Genomic DNA, 21,157 nt, shown 5'->3' on the forward strand with positions numbered 1-21,157 from the left:
GTTCGGAAACATGCTCCAATCGAAGGTTCCGCTTATGACTTACTTTTCCGGGATTCCATACACCTAAACAAGGATTGTATTTTGTCTTTGTGTGGACTAGCAATGTAACGTAATTTGAGGGATTGATGCAACCGTATGGTAAAGTACATTGTTTTACTTTGTGATTTCACAATAGCTTAAATGTCATTTATTTAAAGAGTGAAGGGTGTGTGTTGCGCAGAGAACAGTGACGCACATATCAACCCAGTATCATACAAGAGTCAAAGAAGAAAGCTAGGTCAAGACCAGAGGTGGGAGAAGTACAAGTAACAGAGTGACTATGTTACAAGTAAAAGACCTGCGTTCAAAATGTTACTCAAGTAAAAGGACAAAAGTATTAGCATCAAAATAAACTTAAAGTACCAAAAGTAAAAGTCCTCATTATGCAGTTTGGCTCTTATCAGAATAATATGTTCTGATTATAGTTAATGATGTGTTTCTCAAAGCTAGTAAAGGTGCAGCTAGTTTTAATGACTGTGTATACTGCAGGGTAGCTTTTGAATGTCAAGGTGTAACTAAAGTATTTAAGAGTTGATTATATTTCACATTATTCATCAAAATGTGTAAAGTAACTAAAGGTACAAAATAATTCTAATAGAGTAGAAGTACAAAGCAGCATAAAATGGAAATGCATAAATAAAGTACACGTCTCTCAAAATTGCACTTAAGTATAGTAGGCCTACTTTAGTAAATGTATTTAGTAATTCCCACCTCTGGTCAAGACACACTTGAAAAAAATTGACAAAAAAATAAACTTCCTACATATGTATTTACTGGTTTAAGCAACATCTGACTTATTGCTCGTCATTTTCTCCCGTCACTGTCTGGTTATATCGTTTAATGTTTTGTAGTAGTTAACAGGATGGACAGGTTTTGCAATGCATGTGAGCTGTCTCTTTTGTTGAGAAGTGCACTTTTGTTTAGCTATTTCATAGGCATGTGAGAGAAGTGCTTAAAGCATATTAAGAAAAGCAGGTGGCATTGTACATTCACATAGTATTATTTATTGTTATTCACATTTACATGTTACATTATGTAAATGTTTAGAACATGTACCAAAGGCCCACACAACACAGACCTTGGCACTCAACAACGGGATGCTTGTGCTGCGATAAAAAAAAATTATATTATTATTAAAATGATACCTTGAACTATCTTATTCACTAAAAAAATGCAATAGTCATCATACATTTCTTCAAGAAACAAGGCTTACAGGTTTTGTGCAAAGCTCTAATGTCCTGCCCTCTCAACATCTACAAATATTGACTTGCTCCTACATGATAAGCCGGTTTTTTAGGTTAGGTTAATTCAGGGTGTATCTCAGTCTTAGTATCTTAACACTGAGAATCCTGACAGATAGGTGTTGTCATGCGCTGTTCCTGGCAATAATAGCCTATCACTAGGATATGCTCAATGAAGGCCCTCCTCCTATTGGTATTTCTTCTGCAAATTTCATCGTGTTCTCACTCACGCCAATGTTCGCTCTTCTCTCCGTCAGGTAGTGTTGTTTGTTGATTGCCTGTCCGGAAAACTGTCTTTTTCGCTTTAAGGTGAGGTTTGGTTGGAATGAATATTTGGCAACTCTTTTGGTAGGCTCTTGGTGGATGACAGCTAAACTTTTGGTCTTCATTTTTGTTTGAATCTGTCGTTCTCTGTTTTTTCTGTTCCAGCAGGAAAACCAACTGGCACAACAAACATCTATGTGGAACTGCTGACACACACACACACACACACCTTTTGCTGCTATCCTGCTCTCCACCCTCTTCAGTAAACCTTCAGAGCATCAAATCTTCTCGCCATGTCCATCCAGCAACCCCAAACTCAAAATGAACGGGCTTACCTGTCGATGATGAGAGGCTTTCAAGAGCTGGACTTTCGTGGGCCTTGTGTTCCCAGTGACCTGTTGCTGATTGGAGACCATGCCTTTCCTTTAGCAATGAACAGCCGAGGCCAGACCCTGATTGCAGCTTCTCTGTACGGCAGTGGAAGGATTGTGGTCCTTGGTCATGAGGGCTACCTGACCGCTTTTCCTGCTCTGATAGAGAACACTCTGACCTGGCTGAGAGGAGATGGATCTGAAAACCTGTCTGTGGGGGTCCATAGTAAAGTGAAGGCAGTCGCTGATAACCTCAGCAAATCCAGCTTCCAAGTCAAAGTTGTTGGTTCTTTAGGTGACAGTCAGGAATTTGGTGTGTATGTTACAGATGCCTACAGCGTGGGTGCTGACATAAAGAACCTGGTGGCATTCATGAAAGCTGGAGGAGGAGTGTTGATAGCAGGGCAGGCGTGGCACTGGGCTGCAAACAGCCCGAAAGAGAACACGCTGCTGCAGTTTGAGGGGAATAAAGTGTCTGGTGTGGCAGGGATCTACTTCTCTGAGAGTCGTGCTGAGACAGAGTGTCTGCCTGTCTACCCTAAGATCCCATCGTCATGGATGGCTGTAGTGTAAGTGTACACTATATATATCTTTTATTGCACATTTAAACTGTACATGATGCTGTTATTAATATTGAAGTATAATACGTACATTATATTACTTAAAGTATATTATGTAATTCATAATCATTATATGCAATAGTTGCTGTTTGTCAGGATATGTTTGTGACCCGAGGATTATGCCATGCACCAAATATTTAGCTGTAGAAAATTCATACTACATAACCCATTCTTAGTGTTTTTTACGTGATTGATACGGTTATTGGCATCTATGTTTCCCTTTTCCTCTTTCAAAAACAGAAACGGTAAGGATTTTGAGGATGACTTGGAGTTTTTACTCGCGGGGGTCTCAGAGTTTGACCTCCAGGGTTCAGCGGTAAGTTCTGAGATTCTGGTCCACGGCTCGCTTGCCTTTCCTATTGGTACCACCAAGGATGGACAGACGTTCCTGGCAGGATCCTACTATGGACAGGGGCGAGTCATTCTGGTTTCACATGAAGGATTTCTGGGACGACAGGTAGAGTTTACATTCAAATAAGACATTTCTACCTTCAAAAATTCAACATAGAATTTATATAAGACACTAATTTAGAATCTCTACCTTCAAAAGGAAAATTTCAGTACAGATTTAGCTATTGTAGTGAAATGTGTCACCTGAAAGAACGATGATCTCATTCAGACAGATACATTTATTCTTTATTGGGTTACACATTTTCTAATAGCCACCAGAATCTTCAGTTTTTTTGTGATTAACAAATTGCTGCTTTTCTTGTGATAACAGTCACTGGCTCCGTTTTGGAACAATGCCATTCATTGGCTGGATGAAGGCGGCAGGGGGTCGTTGGTGTAGCATCAAAACATGCCCTCAGTCTTCTCAGCAAGTCTGGGTTACAGTGTGAGAACACTGAGTTCAAGGAAGGTCTGAGTGTCTTTGTGAGCCCAGCCTACAGTGATAAGCATGCAAAGGAAATCCGAGAATTTGTGGCAGAGGGAGGAGGCCTGCTGATTGGTGGACATGCCTGGTACTGGGCACAGACACACCGTGGGAAAAATGAACTAACAGATTTTCCAGGTATGGCAATGCACCCCCAAAGTTTTTGAATATTATCTCTAGTTTATCATATTATAACACATCATAATGCATATTAAACATAATCCAGGTAATACCTTCTAAATATTTATGCTGGTGTGATAATGTACTAGGCAATGACTCAACAGATAAATCCCCACAAAATTCCACGTTGCTGTGTGAGAAACGCATTTTCAGCCATTAGTAGCCGTAGTGAGTACTAAGATGAGGGAACATGTGGTCGAAGTATAAATAAAATAATATAAATAATTCTGAAATGCTTATAAAGTTTACTACTGAACAGAATTGAAGGCTCATAAACCCTGACATGTTCAAGACAAACTGTATAACTTACTTAAACAATAACTTACTTGAGCTTGGCCCCCCATACTTAAGTATATGTAATTGACCCTGGAAAACATGTAACTCAATGTAAGCTCTGCTACAAACAGGAAAGTGAGGATTTACCAGGGGATGTTTGATCACCAGTCAGCTGGGATGCTAGAGGACCAAGTCCAGCTACTGCTTATGTAACAGACATAATTTCCTACAAGCCATTGTACTAATTTCAACAATGAAACACAGTAGATAAATTAGGTTTTGCCTTTTAGGTAACAAGATCCTGAACACAATGGGCTTGAGTCTGTTGAGAGGAACAATCAGTGGAGGTTTACACAAGGCCCCTGAGCCTAGCCAGTTCATCAAAGACAACTACCACTTCCGCCACCTTCTTCACCGCTTTGCTGGCCATGTAGCCCATGGGGAGAAACTAAGCAAACATGAGGAGGAAAACCTAAAAAGGCTGGGCAGAGACTGCAGCATCTTTTTGCACATGAATGCCAATGAATGCTCCTCCTACACACAAGTGGTGTCCTCCCTCACTGACATTGTGATGAAGTCAGGCATGCCTAAGGTTAGTGGACAAAATGAGAGCTTTATAAACTGTTTTATTGGAAGATCCCACAGCTTAATACCAGTCCAATTTTTCACAGCCACATGTTTCATCATTCATTATTTTCTTCCAAGGTGTGTGACAGCTGCCCTGTGAAGACTCCCAAAGACCACCTGCTCCTCAGTGTGGCAACAGAGGTTTATAAGGTCTGCCCAAACCCTGATGCTCTCCTGCCGTACCTCATCAAGGATAACCCCTTGATGGCGGTTGTCTATAACCACAGAATCAAGATTGATGTTGACACAGCAGGTAAGATCTTGTTGTTGAGAACAAATAGGTGAGCTGTTTGTGAGTTTAACCCTTTATACAGTATATGCACACGCGTCATTTTTGTTTACGTTGAAGTAATGTTTGTAAAATTTTATTTTACTTGCGTTTACAGATTGTACAGTAAAATGGAAAAAGAGAATTGTGTATTTCAAATGTTATCCTAGTAAATATGACTGATCTTATTACTGTATTTGAATTTGCTGCATTTGTGTCAACAGCCGAGGAGTGGATCAGTACCGGTCTCTTTCTCTCTCCTGGTATGAAGACCTACATTGCCATGCCTGAAGAGATTGTCAACAAGGGCTGGAAGGTGCTGAACAAATTATTGAGTTCAATTTGAGTTAATTGTGTTTATGTTAATGCCCACCCCATACATACCCCTGTTTTCAGTAGCAACTAGGCTTACCCTTAACATTTCCCGGCTCACTTTCCCAGAGGTGATCAAGCACATCCCTGCATAGGCATTAGGGTCTCACCTTCAAACCAACATCTAGGAGTCAAGTTTCAAGGATTAATTTTGCATTCACAGGCTTGCACAGTAAAATGCAGTTGTAGCCTTTTCCATTTATGCAACACAAGAAAAACAGGACCAAAAAACACAAAAGAAAAGTAGTTTATTTTTAAGTGCATTTAAGCACGAGGAGAGAAGTAATTGGAGCAACTGGTCACTGCATCTACATGCACTGTTGTCCCCGTAGCGAAACCGGATTACTAAAAATGAAGAGCAAGAAATCCCTTTGTGGTAGATAGTGCAGGCCATTCAGTATATTAATGTACTGCAATCATTACCTTACCATCTATCTTTTGCATTGCATTCTACAGAGACCCTAACTTTCTCCCTAACTTTCTCGTTTTGCCTCTTACGGGCTCTGTAGCATTATTTTATTTATAGAACAAATTATTCTTACTATCAGTAACACATATACAGTGGGGCAAAAAAGTATTTAGTCAGCCACCAATTGTGCAAGTTCTCCCATTTAAAAAGATGAGAGAGGCCTGTAATTTTTATCATAGGTATACCTCAACTATGAGAGACAGAATGAGAAAAAAAAATCCAGAAAATCACATTGTAGGATTTTTAAAGAATTTATTTTCAAATTATTGAGGAAAATAAGTATTTGGTCAATAACAAAAGTTCATCTCAATACTTTGTTATATACCCTTTGTTGGCAATGACAGAGGTCAAACGTTTTCTGTAAGTCTTCACAAGGTTTCCACACACTGTTGCTGGTATTTTGGCCCATTCCTCCATGCAGATCTCCTCTAAAGCAGTGATGTTATGGGGCTGTCGCTGGGCAACACGGACTTTCAACTCCCTCCAAAGATTTTCTATGGGGTTGAGATCTGGAGACTGGCTAGGCCACTCCAGGACCTTGAAATGCTTCTTACGAAGCCACTCCTTCGTTGCCCTGGTGGTGTGTTTGGGATCATTGTCATGCTGAAAGACCCAGCCACGCTTCATCTTCAGTGCCCTTACTGATGGAAGGAGGTTTTCACTCAAAATCTCACGATACATGGCCCCATTCATTCTTTCCTTTACACGGATCAGTCGTCCTGGTCCCTTTGCAGAAAAACAGCCCCAAAGCATGATGTTTCCAACCCCATGCTTCACAGTAGGTATGGTGTTCTTTGGATGCAACTCTGCATTCTTTCTCCTCCAAACACGACGAGTTGAGTTTTTACCAAAAAGTTCTATTTTGGTTTCATCTGACCATATGACATTCTCCCAATCCTCTTCTGGATCATCCAAATGCCCTCTAGCAAACTTCAGACGGGCCTGGACATGTACTGGCTTAAGCAAGGGGACACGTCTGGAAGTGCAGGATTTAAGTCCCTGGCGGCGTAGTGTGTTACTGATGGTAGCCTCTGTTACTTTGGTCCCAGCTCTCTGCAGGTCATTCACTAGGTCCCCCCGTGTGGTTCTGGGATTTTTGCTCACCGTTCTTGTGATCATTTTGACCCCACGGGGTGAGATCTTGCGTGGAGCCCCAGATTGAGGGAGATTAGCAGTGGTCTTGTATGTCTTCCATTTTCTAATAATTGCTCCCACAGTTGATTTCTTCACACCAAGCTGCTTACCTATTGCAGATTCAGTTTTCCCAGCCTGGTGCAGGTCTACAATTGTGTCTCTGGTCTCCTTTGACAGCTCTTTGGTCTTGGCCATAGTGGAGTTTGGAGTATGACTGTTTGAGGTTGTGGACAGGTGTCTTTTATACTGATAACGAGTTCAAAAAGGTGCCATTAATACAGGTAACGGGTGGAGGACAGAGGAGCCTCTTAAAGAAGAAGTTACAGGTCTGTGAGAGCCAGAAATCTTGCTTGTTTGTAGGTGACCAAATACTTATTTTACCGAGGAATTTACCAATTAATTCATTAAAAATCAGTCAATGTGATTTCCTGGATTTTTTTTCTCATTCTGTCTCTCATAGTTGAGGTATACCTTTGATGAAAATTACAGGCCTCTCTCATCTTTTTAAATGGGAGAACTTGCACAATTGGTGGCTGACTAAATACTTTTTTGCCCCACTGTACGTCTTCCTCAGATCCAGATAGGCTGTCAAACAGACCGCCTGAATGCTGGAGTGATAAAGAGAGCACCATGTGTTCATGCACGGTTATCTATAACCGAACAAATGATGCAGGTGTGGAACCTGTGGGGGGGGCTCATCTACCTTGTGGCTCCTGCCAAAGCAAAAGTGGATGGCCTAGAAGTCACCGTGCAGATGGCTGTACCTGCGCCATATTATAAATCAGGTGAGTCTGTGGCTGGGTGACACTGTTATGTGTGTCTGCTGTAAAATAAATTGTTCATTGCTCAGTTTTAAACACATCGACCCTCTCTGTTCTCTTCAGGCGTGACAACACTAGCCGAGTGGTCGTTGCTGCGCACAGCTCCATCACCCTGGGCAGAGTTGGAGTTTGATAACATCATCCTTACCGTACCATCAGATGTTGTTAGAAACTTGGAGCGCCCTGATGAGCTGGCAGCGCTGTGGGATGAGATCATGAGGAGCATCGCTGATCTGGCTGCTAAACCACACAAATTTCCTCGCAAAGAACGCTTTGTGACAGATGTGCAGATTTCCCATGGTGAGTGTATAGGGCATATTCTTTTTTTATCATCCTGTTGAGAGTCCAGGAATTATGAAGCCTTTCCCAACTCATGCTGGCTTGGAGGCAGGGTCCACCATGGAGAGGTCAACAAATCACAGATTTAACGCAAATAGACAGAATACTATTCCTATTCACACCTATGGGTACATTTGAAGTTGCTATAACACTGTTTATTTTTCTGATTTTTCTCAATCCAGGTCTGATGCATGCAGGTTATCCTATCATGGCACACAAGGCCACAGCAGCTCAGCTGGTCAGCATTGCCCATATTCGGGGGAAAGGTCTGTGGGGGCCCATCCATGAACTGGGACACAACCAACAGAGAGGCTGCTGGGAATTCAAACCAAACACCACAGAGTGTACATGCAACCTGTGGTCAGTGTATGTGCATGAAGAGGTGTTCGGGATCCAAAGGGGAAAGGTAGAGTTTCTATTTTGAAATAAAAACTGAAACCAATGGACAGAAAAGCCTGGTCTTCAAATTTAATATCACACTATTTCATAACAATGGATGTCCCAAACATTCCTTTGATCCTTTTATTTTTGAAGACATTGTTTAACAGTCATATCATTTCATCTTGTTTAACGCAGGCTCATCAAGCAATGGCGTTAGAAAAGCGAAATAGTCGGGCAAAGACTTACGCTGAGGGGGGCAAAAAACTTGGCACCTGGAGCATGTGGGTTGCCCTGGAAACATACATGCAGGTGAGAAAATGATTTTATATTCCACCCTTTTGTTCTCTCATTAATTCACTTACTCAGACACCAATGAGGACAGAGCTACCCTGGTCTGTCCTGCCTGAGGATAATTTGACATGTGGACAAGAATCAAAAGCTCCTCTAGCTTACATTTTGATGATTTTTTGTATGAACCCCTATTTCTCGAGAGTTGAGTGTGTTGTGTCTTAATTTCAATGAGTTATAGCCAATCCCCTGCTAAGCCATGTTTTTGGAGCAACTCTAGCCAAGGCTGCACATAACATTTATCGTTGATACAGCTGAGGTTCAAAAAGTACATATTATTATCATAATATAACTGTTTTTCAGAAAAATACAACAAAGGAATGGAAAGATGTTAAAGTCACAAAGCATAAAATACTTTCTAAATAAAAGCATGCCAAAAAATCAGGCCAATATGTATAAAAACCATGCAATTTAAATAAACAACATATAATACTCAGCACACAAATGTTATTATTTATCAATTAAAAATAGAAAAGCAGTATTAACTCTTCTGCTTTTCCTTTTTTTCCTTTAGTAAGACTAAAGGTCTCTGGCCATAGTTGACCTGAAAATGATTGATGAAAAATGAGAGAAGGATGCTTTTTATATTTCATTTTACATTTGCCTTTACCTGTGTCTCCTTCCATGCAGCTCCAAGATAAGTTTGGCTGGGATGCCTTTAAGAAGGTGTTTGATGCCTACCTCAAGATGAGCACCGCTCCAAAGGACAACAATGGAAAGATGAACCTGTATGCTGTGACCTTCTCCCAGACTGTTGGGATGAACCTGTCTGCGTTCTTTAAGTCCTGGGGCTGGCCCATCGATGCAGCCACTGAGGAGAAACTCAGCAACCTGCCTCCCTGGAGCGACCACCCCATGGTCCAGTATGGCTGAACTTCAGACTGCTGCTGAGTAAAAGTGCAGATGGGTCAAACGAGGGCCAAATGGACATTGACTATTCAATCAAAACAAGTAAATATAATCAAATTTAATTATGTTTAATCCACAATTTAAAATGCATTATATTTCACGTTACTCAATACTTATATACTAAATGTAAACAATTTGACAAGCTGGCATGAAAGAGTTTAAGGTCTGTGATAGTTAATTGTTATTTAGCAGAGGAAAGACAACTTTATACTTCAATGGAAAATTACTGGAAGCTTTGGTTTTATTTTGACTGTACAATCTGAGGTAAATCTCCAAAGTCCATTCTCACTCCCTCACTACGATAACGACTATCAAGCACATATATGGGTATGTGGGTGTGTATTTGCCTCTGCTTCTGTTGGTGTATATAAAAGTAGCAACTGAGAGAGAAAAAAAACACAGTGATTGTTACTGGGAAAAATCACCCAAGAAGTTCTCTGGAATAATTTTGTGTTGCAACATTTTTTTAATAGGGCCACCATAAGGACATCCCTTTGAATGTTTACCGGGAAGGTCTTTATGATTACATAATAGACTTTGGACCATTTCTTTACATAAAATAATCTCACCCATTTGGTTTGGGCCAACTTAAAAACGTTGTCCTCTTCTGCTTTAAAGGTAAGATTTGCAAGACTGCCACACTCAGGTAGAACCCCATCTCATTACAGATACCAGATTCCTACAGGATCACTTAAACAGATTTAGTAAGTCTTTGTCCTTAAAACAGTAGTTAATTGAACCTGATCCACCAGAAGTTATTAGAGGTAAGACCTTGCTTGGGTGTCTAAAAGTGAAAGCAATATTAATACAGGCCCACCGACCTTAACATGAGTTATAAAAACATGTTTTCTAAGTCTGTGTCTTGTGGAAATTAATCAAATGCATCTTTCTAATGCTCAATCAGAATATTATACAGTAAGTCGGTCAGGTTTTATATTATTTACAGGTTTTAAATTTCACAACAAATATATTTGCTTTTACTGTCAATGGAAATACACTACTAAACATTTACTTCACTCTTCTACTTTTTGTTTTTATTCATCCATTCTTTTGAACAATAAGTGATGCATTCCTATAAAAAAGATACATCTTATTAAAAAAATGTAACAATATTACTTCAATCAATAAAATTAATCTAAATACTTTATATATGTTATTTGTGGTTTTGTGATTGTTTTAGAATGTTTATTTTATTTTTTAAGTTAACAATTTAAGTGAAATTTGCCATGTTGGCCTAGGTGTTAGTATTCCTTGATACGATTCTTGAGACATGCTGCTGCCCTGAAGTGAATGATAGTCTTTTGTGTTATCAAGTGGGTGCACTTCCCTGGTTTCACTGATAGTCTGCGGGAGTACTTTCTCTTTCAAGATTCAAGAAGCTTTATTTATCCCGAGGGAAATTGAGGTGCAAAAGTTCAATACAAAGAAGGAAGGAGAAATATGCACTCAATATAACTAAACTACTAAATATACATCAAATATTACTAAATATAAACTAAAATAACTAAGTAAACTAAGAAGTCTCTTCCTCTAGATCACTGACTACCGTACTTTTCAGCAGTTCTGGAGGGGTCTTTAACTGGTGTCCGGTCGGCCGTCCCGACAAGCTTTGTCATTGATGTTGCCATAAACCTTTTACAACCTACCCCTAGCCACATTTTCTTGTAACTTCAAAAGCCGCAGAGTAACGTCCTTCATTCGTCCGCGTATGTTAATGCATTGTCCTCCAACCAACCACTGCAGCTGTTAAACAACTCCCCTACTGGTCATACAGGGAACTGTTCCATCCATATGGAAAGAAAAGAAAAAACTGGCCTTTCCAGTAGTGGCTTTTTTCTGAGTTATCAAAATGTATCAATGACATTTTTTAGTGAAAGTTTGCCTAAATGGTCAAATGCAGCTAGATGGAGCTGCTCACACAACGACTACACAATAACACAAGTAAGCTGAATTAACAGAAATTCTGTACAAATGTGATGAATTATAGACCCCTTAACCCTCCTGTTATCTTCAATTTACATCTTTGATCTTTGTGGTAAATTTGAACACAGCAATTTAACTTCCAGAAAGCTATTGTATTTCAAATTATCGAACAACCTCATTTGTCAGGTAATTAATGAGTCTTTTTTGACTAGTACTATAGAATATATACATCCCCTCTTTTACTTCCAGGATACCTATCACTTTGTCAGATGTGTAAATCATTCATTTAATTAAGGAAATGGTTTTGGCGGTATTTGGTTAGGCCTACAAGGTCAGACTTTGTTTAGCTGGTAATAGGAGTATTGCTGCATGACGGTTAAAGAGCTCTTGCCTGCTGTGTTCTTTATTCAATCTTATTTTTGTTTATACATAACTTATGACTTTTTTTATTTATTGCAAGTGTTGTTCCTATGTGTGTTAACCTGTAAAGGAGGGAAATAAAAACATTATTGCTAAAACAAAGAAGGTAATTGTTTTGTTATATTATATTTAATGATAATAATTATTAGATATTTGTAGGAGGATCAGAATGTTTGGAATTTGTTTTTATGTATCTGTGGATATTTTTAAAGGATTTGTTTTAATGTAAAATGTAAGACAAAAATTCTAATCAATACAAAAAATGTCACATAACCCAAAATCTACAATATTCCCAATCAATAATCACTGAACGATTCTTTGGAGGAAAATTTGTTTTATTTTCAGTTTAAGTGAAAACATGAGTGGCAGTTTTGTGGTATTGTTTAGATGAGATAATACTGAGTAAGTATCGATCAATGTTTTAGTTTTTTTCAAATTAGTTTATTGATGTGTTGATTATACAGAATACCATTATGTCCAAAAATAACATGTTAAAAGCATACATTGAAGCATTACCAGTTTTTAATATACATATGGTAAGTAACCCCAGGTATGTAGCCTAATGTGTTAGCTTTATAGTTCTTTAATTTGTTGTTTTGTACCCTCAAGAAAAAGAATGGAAACAGGAGCTTATTGTTTTGAGTGTTCGGGTGTGAATTCTAGTTCCTCAGAAATTAAATGACGGTTAAAGGAAATGATAAAACCGCAAGCAGTACAGTCATATAACTGTTGCTTAATTTCTAAGGAATTAAAAACAAGGCGTGTTTGCAGTTTTTCCCAGAGTCGGCGCCAGAGCAGATCTACTGGAGGGGCATTGGCCCCTCCTACCAGCTTCACAGCTGGTAGGAGGGGCATCAATGACCGCTAGGGGGGGCACGGCCCTCGAATGCCCCCCCTTAGCGCCGGCACTGGTTTTTCCTCAGGTATGATAAAACAGGACAATATTTTCATTATATGGTTCCCATTTCAACTTAGGAGGACATATGTAAGTAATACAGCCTGACATCATAATGTCAACAGATAATGTATTAATGCTTAGAAACAAGCATGGCAATACAGCCCCACATACAGTATATGACTTCCAGTCTGCATGTTTAATAGACACTTAAACTTTATGATGAAAATATTTAGGCCAATGAAATTATACTTTTTTATTATATATACAGTAGATTAGGTAATAATAGTTAAACTATGTTTCAGGAAACGAAATACTGAAAAAAAGGGACTGTTAAAATAAGAAAGGGAAAAGTCCCTACAAGGCACGTATTAGAAGTGGCCTTTGTATCTGATATCGTCCTTCCTCTGATCCAACCTTCTTCCTTGCCAATGGCTAACCCTTCCTAAACCTAAGTCCCTCCTCTTATTTTTTCGTATCTTTTCCTTTAAATTGCTCCTCCTGTCCTGTTCTCTCTTATATCTCTCCTTTTGTTCATCCTATTACATAGTGCTCTGACTGGAAAACTGCTGTTACTCGGATCTAATTATTTGACCAGACAACCCAATCAACTTTCAGATAAAGGTCAGTTTTTGCTTTTCTGTAGTGTTTGAATGATTTTATGAGGTGTTCATATTGAATAAAGCCAAAGATTGATGAGGAACTGCTGATTTTCGTTCAATCCTGTACTAATTGCCATTGTATTAAATAACTTTTACTATTTAAAGCATTCATAATACTCTTTTTCTAACCCCACAGCCTTTAGAACTTTATTCCTTCAAATCATGAGCATCCAAACCACAACGTCCTACCATGAAGGGGCCTACCTGTCCCTGATGAGAGGCTTGAAAGAACTGGACATCAATGACCCTAGTGTGCCCTGTGACCTGGTGCTGAATGGAGACAATGCCTTTCCTTTAGCAATCAACAGCCAAGGCCAGGTCTTGATGGCAGCCTCTCGGTACGGCAGAGGAAAGATTGTGGTCCTCGGTCATGAGAGCTACCTGTACATTTTCCCTGATCTGGTAGAGAACGCTGTGACCTGGCTGAGAGGAAAAGGATCTGACAACCTCACTGTGGGTGTCCATAATTACATCAAGGCAGTCTCTGATAACCTCATCAAATCCGGCTTTAAAGCCAAAGTGGTTGGGTCCTTCAGTGACAGTCGGGAGGTTAGTGTTTATGTGACAGATGCTTACGGCGTGGAAGAAGACGCAATAGACCTGGTGGCATTTCTGAAAGCTGGAGGAGGAGTGCTGATAGCAGGGCAGGCGTGGCACTGGGCTTCAACCAACCCAAACGAGAACACACTGCTACAATTTCCAGGGAATAAAGTGTCTGGTGTGGCAGGGATCTACTTTACTGCGCGTTATGGTAAGGTAGAGATCCTGCCTGTCTCCCCTCAGATCCCATCCTCATGGATGACTTTACGGTCAGTTAATACTCCTCTTCCATCTCATATAAGTGACTGGTGAATAATGTTTGTCTCCTCCAACCATCTCCCTCTGTGTCTCTCTCCCTCCTCTATCCTGCAGTGTGCGTGAAGATTTTGAGAAAGACCTGTTGATCTTACTCCAGGGGGTTTCAGAGTTTGACCTCACCGGTGGTATGTTACCTTCTGAGGCACTAATCCATGGCCCGTTAGCCTTCCCCATTGGTACCACCGAGGATGGACGGCCGTTCCTTGCAGGAAGCTACTATGGACGGGGGCGGGTCGTTGTGATCACACATGAAGCGCCTCTGGGTTTACAGGTACAGTCTGTATTATTGAATATAATTGGAAAGCTCTAAAATTACAAAAATGTGTTTGTAAGTTAAATTGAAAACAAGATAAAAACTTTGCTACAGTATGTCATGTCATTTCTTTTGCACAATCTTAAATTATTGTTTTATTCTGCCAAACCAAGCATTCTCCATTAGTAACCACTTTCTCTTTTTAAATAACGTGTTTCATTACAGTCACTGGCTCCTTTCTGGAAAAATGCCATCAATTGGTTGGACCAAGGCCGGAAGGGGGTCGTTGGTGTTGAGCCTAACCTCAATCTTCTCAGCACGTCAGGGTTAAAGTATGAGGAGACAGCGTTCAGGAAAGACCTGAGCGTATTTGTGTGTACAGCCTATGGTGATCAACATGTGGAGGAGATCCAAGACTTTGTAGCAGAGGGAGGAGGCCTGCTGATTGGTGGACATGCATGGTACTGGGCACAGTCACATCCTGGAAAAAACCCGATGACAGATTTCTCAGGTTTGATAATGTGCTATAAGGATTTTACTGTTTCCTATTTCAACCCACTGGCACTCACAATATGCCATTTTATGAACCCTGTTTCCTTTGACACATATCAGTTACAAGCATGCAAATGCTGCTCCACATAATCACTAATACAGTTCATGTTTGTATGCCTCGACAGTTATCAGGCACTGGCATACAAATACTTTATTGATACCAAATTGGAAAAATGATTATGTTGCAGCAGCAAAGTGTACAGGCATTACAATTTTAAACATCTTTAAAGGTTGAAGAAAGTATAAACATAATACAATGAACCAAAATAACAGTAGTATATGAAGTACAGTTGTGTAAGTAGCAGCAAAATGTTCATGGCTGTTCATGGTACTTGAGGGGAGGAATCCAAACTATGCAGCGGTGTGTTCTCCTTCACCCAGAGTTGTTATTAAGTTTAATTGCTGTTGGCAGGTATGTTTTCCTGCATCTGTCCTTGTGACATGGATATGTAGCAGTCTGTTAGAGAAGGAGCTGTGCTGTCTGTCCAGCTGCAGGTGGAGAGGGTGGGTAGGGTTATCCATACTGGAAAACAGTTAGTACAGGAAAAGTAACAAAGGTGGGGTTTTAAATTCAGATAGTTAGCCACGAAAGGACATGTGTTCCAGTTCAGTTGAATACAAAAAGTCGGGGATGATATATTTTAAGCTGGAAGAGTTGCGTCAGAAAATAAAGAATGTAATTGTTGCATTAACTTCAGCCGGAGTCAAATTGGGTGTTACTTGGGTCAGTGATTGGGGTCAGAGCATTCTTAAAACCCTCCTTGATTCTGCTGTGTGTGTTCACTGAAATTAAAGTGGTTATAAATGTTTTTATCGTCTTTCAGTATTTCTCAGTTAGCTTTGTAATGTTTAAGAAGGTTTAATTATTGCTATTCTGTTGTTATATTGCAACTATTTTGGGTTATGAAAAATTGACCATAAAACCCATGAAATAAAGACATGTTTTTGTTGAACTGTGTTTCAGGAAACAAGATCCTGAACACATTGGGCTTGAGCCTTATGGCGGCAACAATTCCAGGAGGTTCCTACAAGGCTACTGTGCCTAGCCATGCAATGACGTACACCTACCACTTTCGCAACCTCCTACGTGACTTTGCTCATCATGTTAAACAGGGCAAAAAACTCTCCAAGGATGAGGAGGAACACCTAGAAAAACTGGGCATGGAGTGTAGCAACTTCTTGATGATGAAGTCGTATGGCAGCTACTCCTACACACAGGTGCTGTCCATCCTCACTGACATATTAAAGAAGTTGGGCATGCCACAGGTGGGTTGATTTAATACTTTACATGCTTGATTTTAGTATGTTTTAAAAGAAGGACGCTGTTTGATCTCTACTCATCCAGTAACAATATTTTTCAGGGATATAGTCAATCTACGTACTCTAACATGTAAATTACATTAATATACTGCACAATAGACGTGATTAGAAAACAATAATCATATTATATCCAAAAATAATATTTAGAGGTTAACAAACGTTGAGTAGTGTGTAGTGCCAGTGAATCTGAGAGTAGGGTCTTGGCTACTGAGAGATCAGCATTTCTGACATGGATGTATTTTTTTTTTTTTTTTGAGGTGAGTGAGGAAAACCCTGTAAAGAGCCCCAAAGACCACTTGCTCCTGAGATTGGGGAAAGACGTCTATGATGTATCCCCAGATCCGGAAGCTCTCCTTCCGTTTCTCATCAAGGATAATGCCATGCCTTTTGTCTATAACCGGAAAGTGCGGATAAGCACTACAACAGCAGGTCAGACCACATTGTTGTGAACAAATGTACAAAACCATTGTGAAATACACTTCTAGTTTGTTTGTATTAAATGTAGCAGGCAGGGCAGGGTGTGTGATATATCTTGAATTTAAATAATGAAGACAGGTTTTGTTCCTTGTCCTACATAACATTTGCTGGCCTTTTTTGTGTGTCAGATAAGAATGAGTGGATCAGTACAGGTCTGTACCTCTATCCTGGTATGAAAACTGAGATGATCATACCAGCCAACATCGTCAACAAGAACTGGACGGTACAGTATAGTACACAAAATCAAATATTGCTAAGTTCATTATATTTTTGTCAATGATGTAAAACAAAGCTAATAATTACTCATTTATCTCCGTAGAGCTATATAATCTGTAAAGCAACGTCACCCTATATTCTTTTTGATGACCAAATAAAGTCCAATTTGATCAAACATTGCCAAAAATCACAGATTCTCCATAAAGGACAATATAATCTCTAAAATAACAAACCTCTCTTAATATTTATATTGAGTAAAATGTGTCATTAATATAAATCTATGTCAGACATACAGCTCACGAATAAATTAAGAGACCACTCCAAATTGTTCTTGTATGGCAGCCATTCCAGTGTCTGTTGAATTTCATCACAGAGAAATGTTGTCGGTAGTTTATAGAATACAATAAAAAAAAAATAATTTTAAACTAAAATACCTATAAATAGTCAAACCAGAGGAGCTGATAACGCTGCAGTGGACTCTTAATCTTTTCCAAAGCTGTATCATGAAATCCATCTTGCAATCAACCCTTGCAACATTGCAAAACCTTTTTATTCAATGTTTTGCAGCCTTGATGAGGAGAAGTTGCTGCTGTAGTTTGTAGTATGACTCCATTGATTGATGGAATAATCCATTGTGTGTCCAAAGCATGCATCAAATGAAATATCAAACCACAGCACAGCAGACTTTATAAACAGGATTTCAAAGCGGCAACATTTTCTCCCTCAGATCCAGATAGGTTGCCAGACAGACTACTTGCCTCATGAGGAGCTGAAGAGAGCGAAGTCTGTTTGTAAGCAATTTCCTGTCACTGCAGAGAAGATGCAGGTGTGGAACCTATGGGGGGGACTCATCTACCTGGTGGCTCCACCCAACACAAAGGTGGAGGGAGCAGAGGTCAGAGTGCAGATTGCCATTCCTGCTCCTTATTACAAGTCTGGTGAGTGTGTGTCACAGTCTGCCCATGCTCTTGAGATAAACTAATGAACATCTTGACGCAGTTTTGCTTCCTGCAGGACTAGGTTCCTCTGTAGTTTATTCCTCTCAAAAGATTTCAAGCCTATACTGGATTGACCTTTTAGCTGCAAAATGTTCTGTTGGGTTGGTGTCGACCCCACTCAGATTAAACCTTCATGGTAGTTTTGACACACAAATCAAGTTTAATTTTTTTAATAAATAAGGTTATCTATCATTCAAAGTTTGGAACCTCCTGCCACAAAACCATGATAACCTGTGATGAGAAGACTACTGAATATGTTTAATTGTCATTCATGCTCTTGGGTTTTAGAAGTTGTCCTCTTAACAATAGATAATATATCCTATGATTAGTTTGCAAAAATAAGTGTTTGGTATTCTCTTTTGAATCATAAAGATTTTAGCCCTCATACTTACATAGAATCACAATCATGCAAAGCCATTTATTAATTTCACCACAACACCAATCCTGTTTTCATTCAGGTGTGACAACAGCAGCTGATTGGTTGTTGCTGCGCAACGCTCCAGCACCCTGGGCAGAGTTTGAGTTTGACAACGTCATCCTTACCGTACCATCAGACGTTGTTAGAAACTTGGAGCGCACTGATGAGGTGGCAGCGCTGTGGAACGGCATCATGAAGGGTATTGCAGATCTGGCTGCCATACCACAAACATTTTCCCGCAAAGAACGTTTTGTGGCAGATGTGCAGATTTCTGCTGGTTAGTGTTTCGTGCTGGCACATTCTCACATATTCAATTGATGTCTTTGCTGCATGTTTTGTAAAAGATGAATGACCTTGGTGTTTTTTTAACCCATTAACTGTGATTGAAAGACAAAGAACAAAGAAAACCAGACATCTTGTGATGGGACCACTTTAGAATCACTTGTGCAATTATAAGAACTGCAGCATGCCTTGATTAACGTGGTACAATTGAATGTTATTGATTGTAATTTGGAAATTAGCCAGGATTAATGGCTCAAATATTGCTATGCAGTTTCTGATTGATGTAGTGTGTGCAGCTCCATATAGTATTCTTGATCTTGTTTATTGTGTTTTGTGATTGGGACAGGGCCCACATGATCCATACATGTAAAGGCAATGATAATGTACTTAGTCATTACTACTTTAATAAACTGCTATGACATGCATAGACAGAAGACGTAAGCCTGTCACATTGACTTACAAAAGGTACATTGTCTCTAAATCTTTGTGAAGATGTTTTTTAAAATACATTCCTGTGTTACTTATTACTCCCCATCCAGGTTGGATGCATTCTGGCTATCCAGTCATGATAACCACATATTCAGCTGCTGAGCTCTTTAAACCAGATGAGGCCAGGACTGAAGGTCTGTGGGGAGAAACTCATGAACTGGGACACAACCAACAGAGAAGCTGCTCGGAGTTCAGACCAAACACCACAGAGGCCACATGCAACCTGTGGTCAGTGTATGTGCATGAAGAGGTGCTGGGGCTCAACAGAGCAAAGGTGGAGTATATCAAATTTATTTTGGAAAAATCACCAAGGCATAATGAAGCTGGTTCTCTGTATTATTATATTGTGACACATTTTCATATGAGCAACACAATATTGTTAATCCTTTTTCTGTGATGACATGGTTCTCAGTCCTGTTACTTTCCCCTTTGGCAACCATTATAATGACTTATAATGTGTTCAATACAGGCTCATCCAATGATGACTCCAACCAATCGGAAGAATTCTGTAGATGAGTATGTTAAGGGGGGCAAGAAACTCAGCGACTGGACTGTGTGGGTGGCCCTGGAGACATACCTGCAGGTGAAAGAGAGTTAATGTGTTTTACATGATGTGGAAAAAATATGTTTGGGTATCACTCCATTCAAAATTCCTCCAGAATGGGAACCCTAAACAGTTAAAAATGCAAAGCTGTAGATGCAATAGAAAAGAAAACTGTTCATATTACCGTTTTTGGATCAGATCCAATGTGTTTGGTCTGGTAAATTAATCAATTCAAAGCGATTCATCCTCTCCATTCATATTCTACAGCGCATGCTAACATTTGCATGTTAATAGTTAACTAAGGTGTTGGACTGATTGACCGCGGTTTATCCGTACAGCACCATCATTGTGTGGATGAAATGCTTGTGAGGACTTTTCTAGTTTACTAAAGTTAATTTGTCAACTTTCTCATGAACTCTATTCTCATGTAGCTCCAAGGAAAGTTTGGCTGGGATGCTTTTAAGAAAGTATTTGCTGCCTACCAAAGGATGAGCAACTTCCCCACAGAGAATGATGCAAAGATGAACTTGTATGCTGTGACCTTCTCCAAGATTGTTGGGATGAACCTGTCTGCATTCTTTAAGGCCTGGAGCTGGCCCATCAACAGAGCCACTGAGGAGAAACTCTGCAACCTGCCTCCCTGGAGCGACCACCCCATGCTCAAATATGACTAACCTAACAGCAGCGTAATCAATTCCAGAGCAATTTGTGTTATAATTGGCGTTCATTTGGGTAATAGGCTTCCTTGTAATAGTTGTACTAGTGATTTAACTTAATAGTGAAACAAATGATAAGACAAAAAAAAATGTTGACTACCCCTTGCAGCTTAAAACAGTTTAATACAGCTGGTTCGCCTGCAGATCAAAGGTGTAGAGCATTCTCTTTAAATTCATCATTATAAGCATTCCTCTCACTTATGCACATTGAAGTAGCTCCCTGTCAATAACAATGTTAATGATGGCAGCTTTACATCATTTTCAGCAACAATAATGAAATTGGTAATTGTGTCATTAGATTTAAGGCACTATTATGAAAGCCACCTTAAGTACTTAATTCAGGGTCATATACCTCAAATACTATTCCAGATATTTAGATGTTTCATTTGGGGATCATTAATCTTTGTCTCTCAGCGATGGATTATTTTCTCTCCTAGCTGTTAAAAGTTATTCAATTTACCACATTTATTCAAGAAAATGACAAGAAAGGAATTCATTCAGGAAAAGTGCAGTCTAATTTTCCAGTTGTAAACAATTGATATTTGCCTTTACTCTCAATAAACCACACAAATAAACAGTTTCATCCCTGTATACTCATTTA

The 21,157-nt window shown here is 39.5% G+C and overlaps 2 protein-coding genes across 3 annotated transcripts; both read left to right on the forward strand.

The window, feature by feature from the left end:
• The first annotated feature begins 3 nt into the window (after positions 1–3).
• Positions 4–10,680, forward strand: LOC134879678 (TRPM8 channel-associated factor homolog). Its single transcript, XM_063906152.1, is given in 13 exon segments — positions 4–138; positions 1,710–2,484; positions 2,776–2,992; positions 3,257–3,302; positions 3,305–3,547; positions 4,156–4,457; positions 4,571–4,745; positions 4,985–5,076; positions 7,310–7,520; positions 7,620–7,856; positions 8,078–8,301; positions 8,472–8,585; positions 9,255–10,680. Coding segments are annotated over 12 exon segments (2,751 nt in total). The 5' UTR covers positions 4–138; positions 1,710–1,837; the 3' UTR covers positions 9,498–10,680.
• LOC134879680 (TRPM8 channel-associated factor homolog) lies at positions 9,941–21,139 on the forward strand. Of its 2 annotated transcripts, XM_063906155.1 has the most exons (14): positions 9,941–10,151; positions 12,648–12,799; positions 13,322–13,395; positions 13,570–14,242; positions 14,346–14,562; positions 14,770–15,055; positions 16,061–16,362; positions 16,674–16,845; positions 17,022–17,116; positions 17,837–18,047; positions 18,566–18,802; positions 19,347–19,570; positions 19,766–19,879; positions 20,272–21,139. In XM_063906155.1, the coding sequence occupies exons 4-14, from the start codon at positions 13,596–13,598 to the stop codon at positions 20,512–20,514; spliced, it is 2,748 nt and encodes a 915-aa protein (XP_063762225.1). In that variant the 5' UTR covers positions 9,941–10,151; positions 12,648–12,799; positions 13,322–13,395; positions 13,570–13,595; the 3' UTR covers positions 20,515–21,139. The 2 variants fall into 2 exon arrangements, with proteins under 2 accessions (XP_063762225.1, XP_063762226.1); XM_063906156.1 differs by lacking the exon at positions 12,648–12,799 and having other exon boundaries at positions 9,948–10,151.
• Positions 21,140–21,157: the final 18 nt, after the last annotated feature.

This window comes from Eleginops maclovinus, chromosome 18 (genome assembly GCF_036324505.1).
Source record: "Eleginops maclovinus isolate JMC-PN-2008 ecotype Puerto Natales chromosome 18, JC_Emac_rtc_rv5, whole genome shotgun sequence".
Classification (NCBI taxonomy): Eukaryota; Metazoa; Chordata; class Actinopteri; order Perciformes; family Eleginopidae; genus Eleginops; species Eleginops maclovinus.

Excerpts from the sequence above, each read along its gene's own strand:
- LOC134879680 (XM_063906155.1), top strand. The coding sequence starts at position 13,596 with ATGAGCATCCAAACCACAACGTCCTACCATGAAGGGGCCTACCTGTCC. Across the intron at positions 18,803-19,346 it reads AGATGTGCAGATTTCTGCTG|GTTGGATGCATTCTGGCTAT; the intron begins GTTAGTGTTTCG and ends CTCCCCATCCAG. Across the intron at positions 19,880-20,271 it reads CCCTGGAGACATACCTGCAG|CTCCAAGGAAAGTTTGGCTG; the intron begins GTGAAAGAGAGT and ends ATTCTCATGTAG.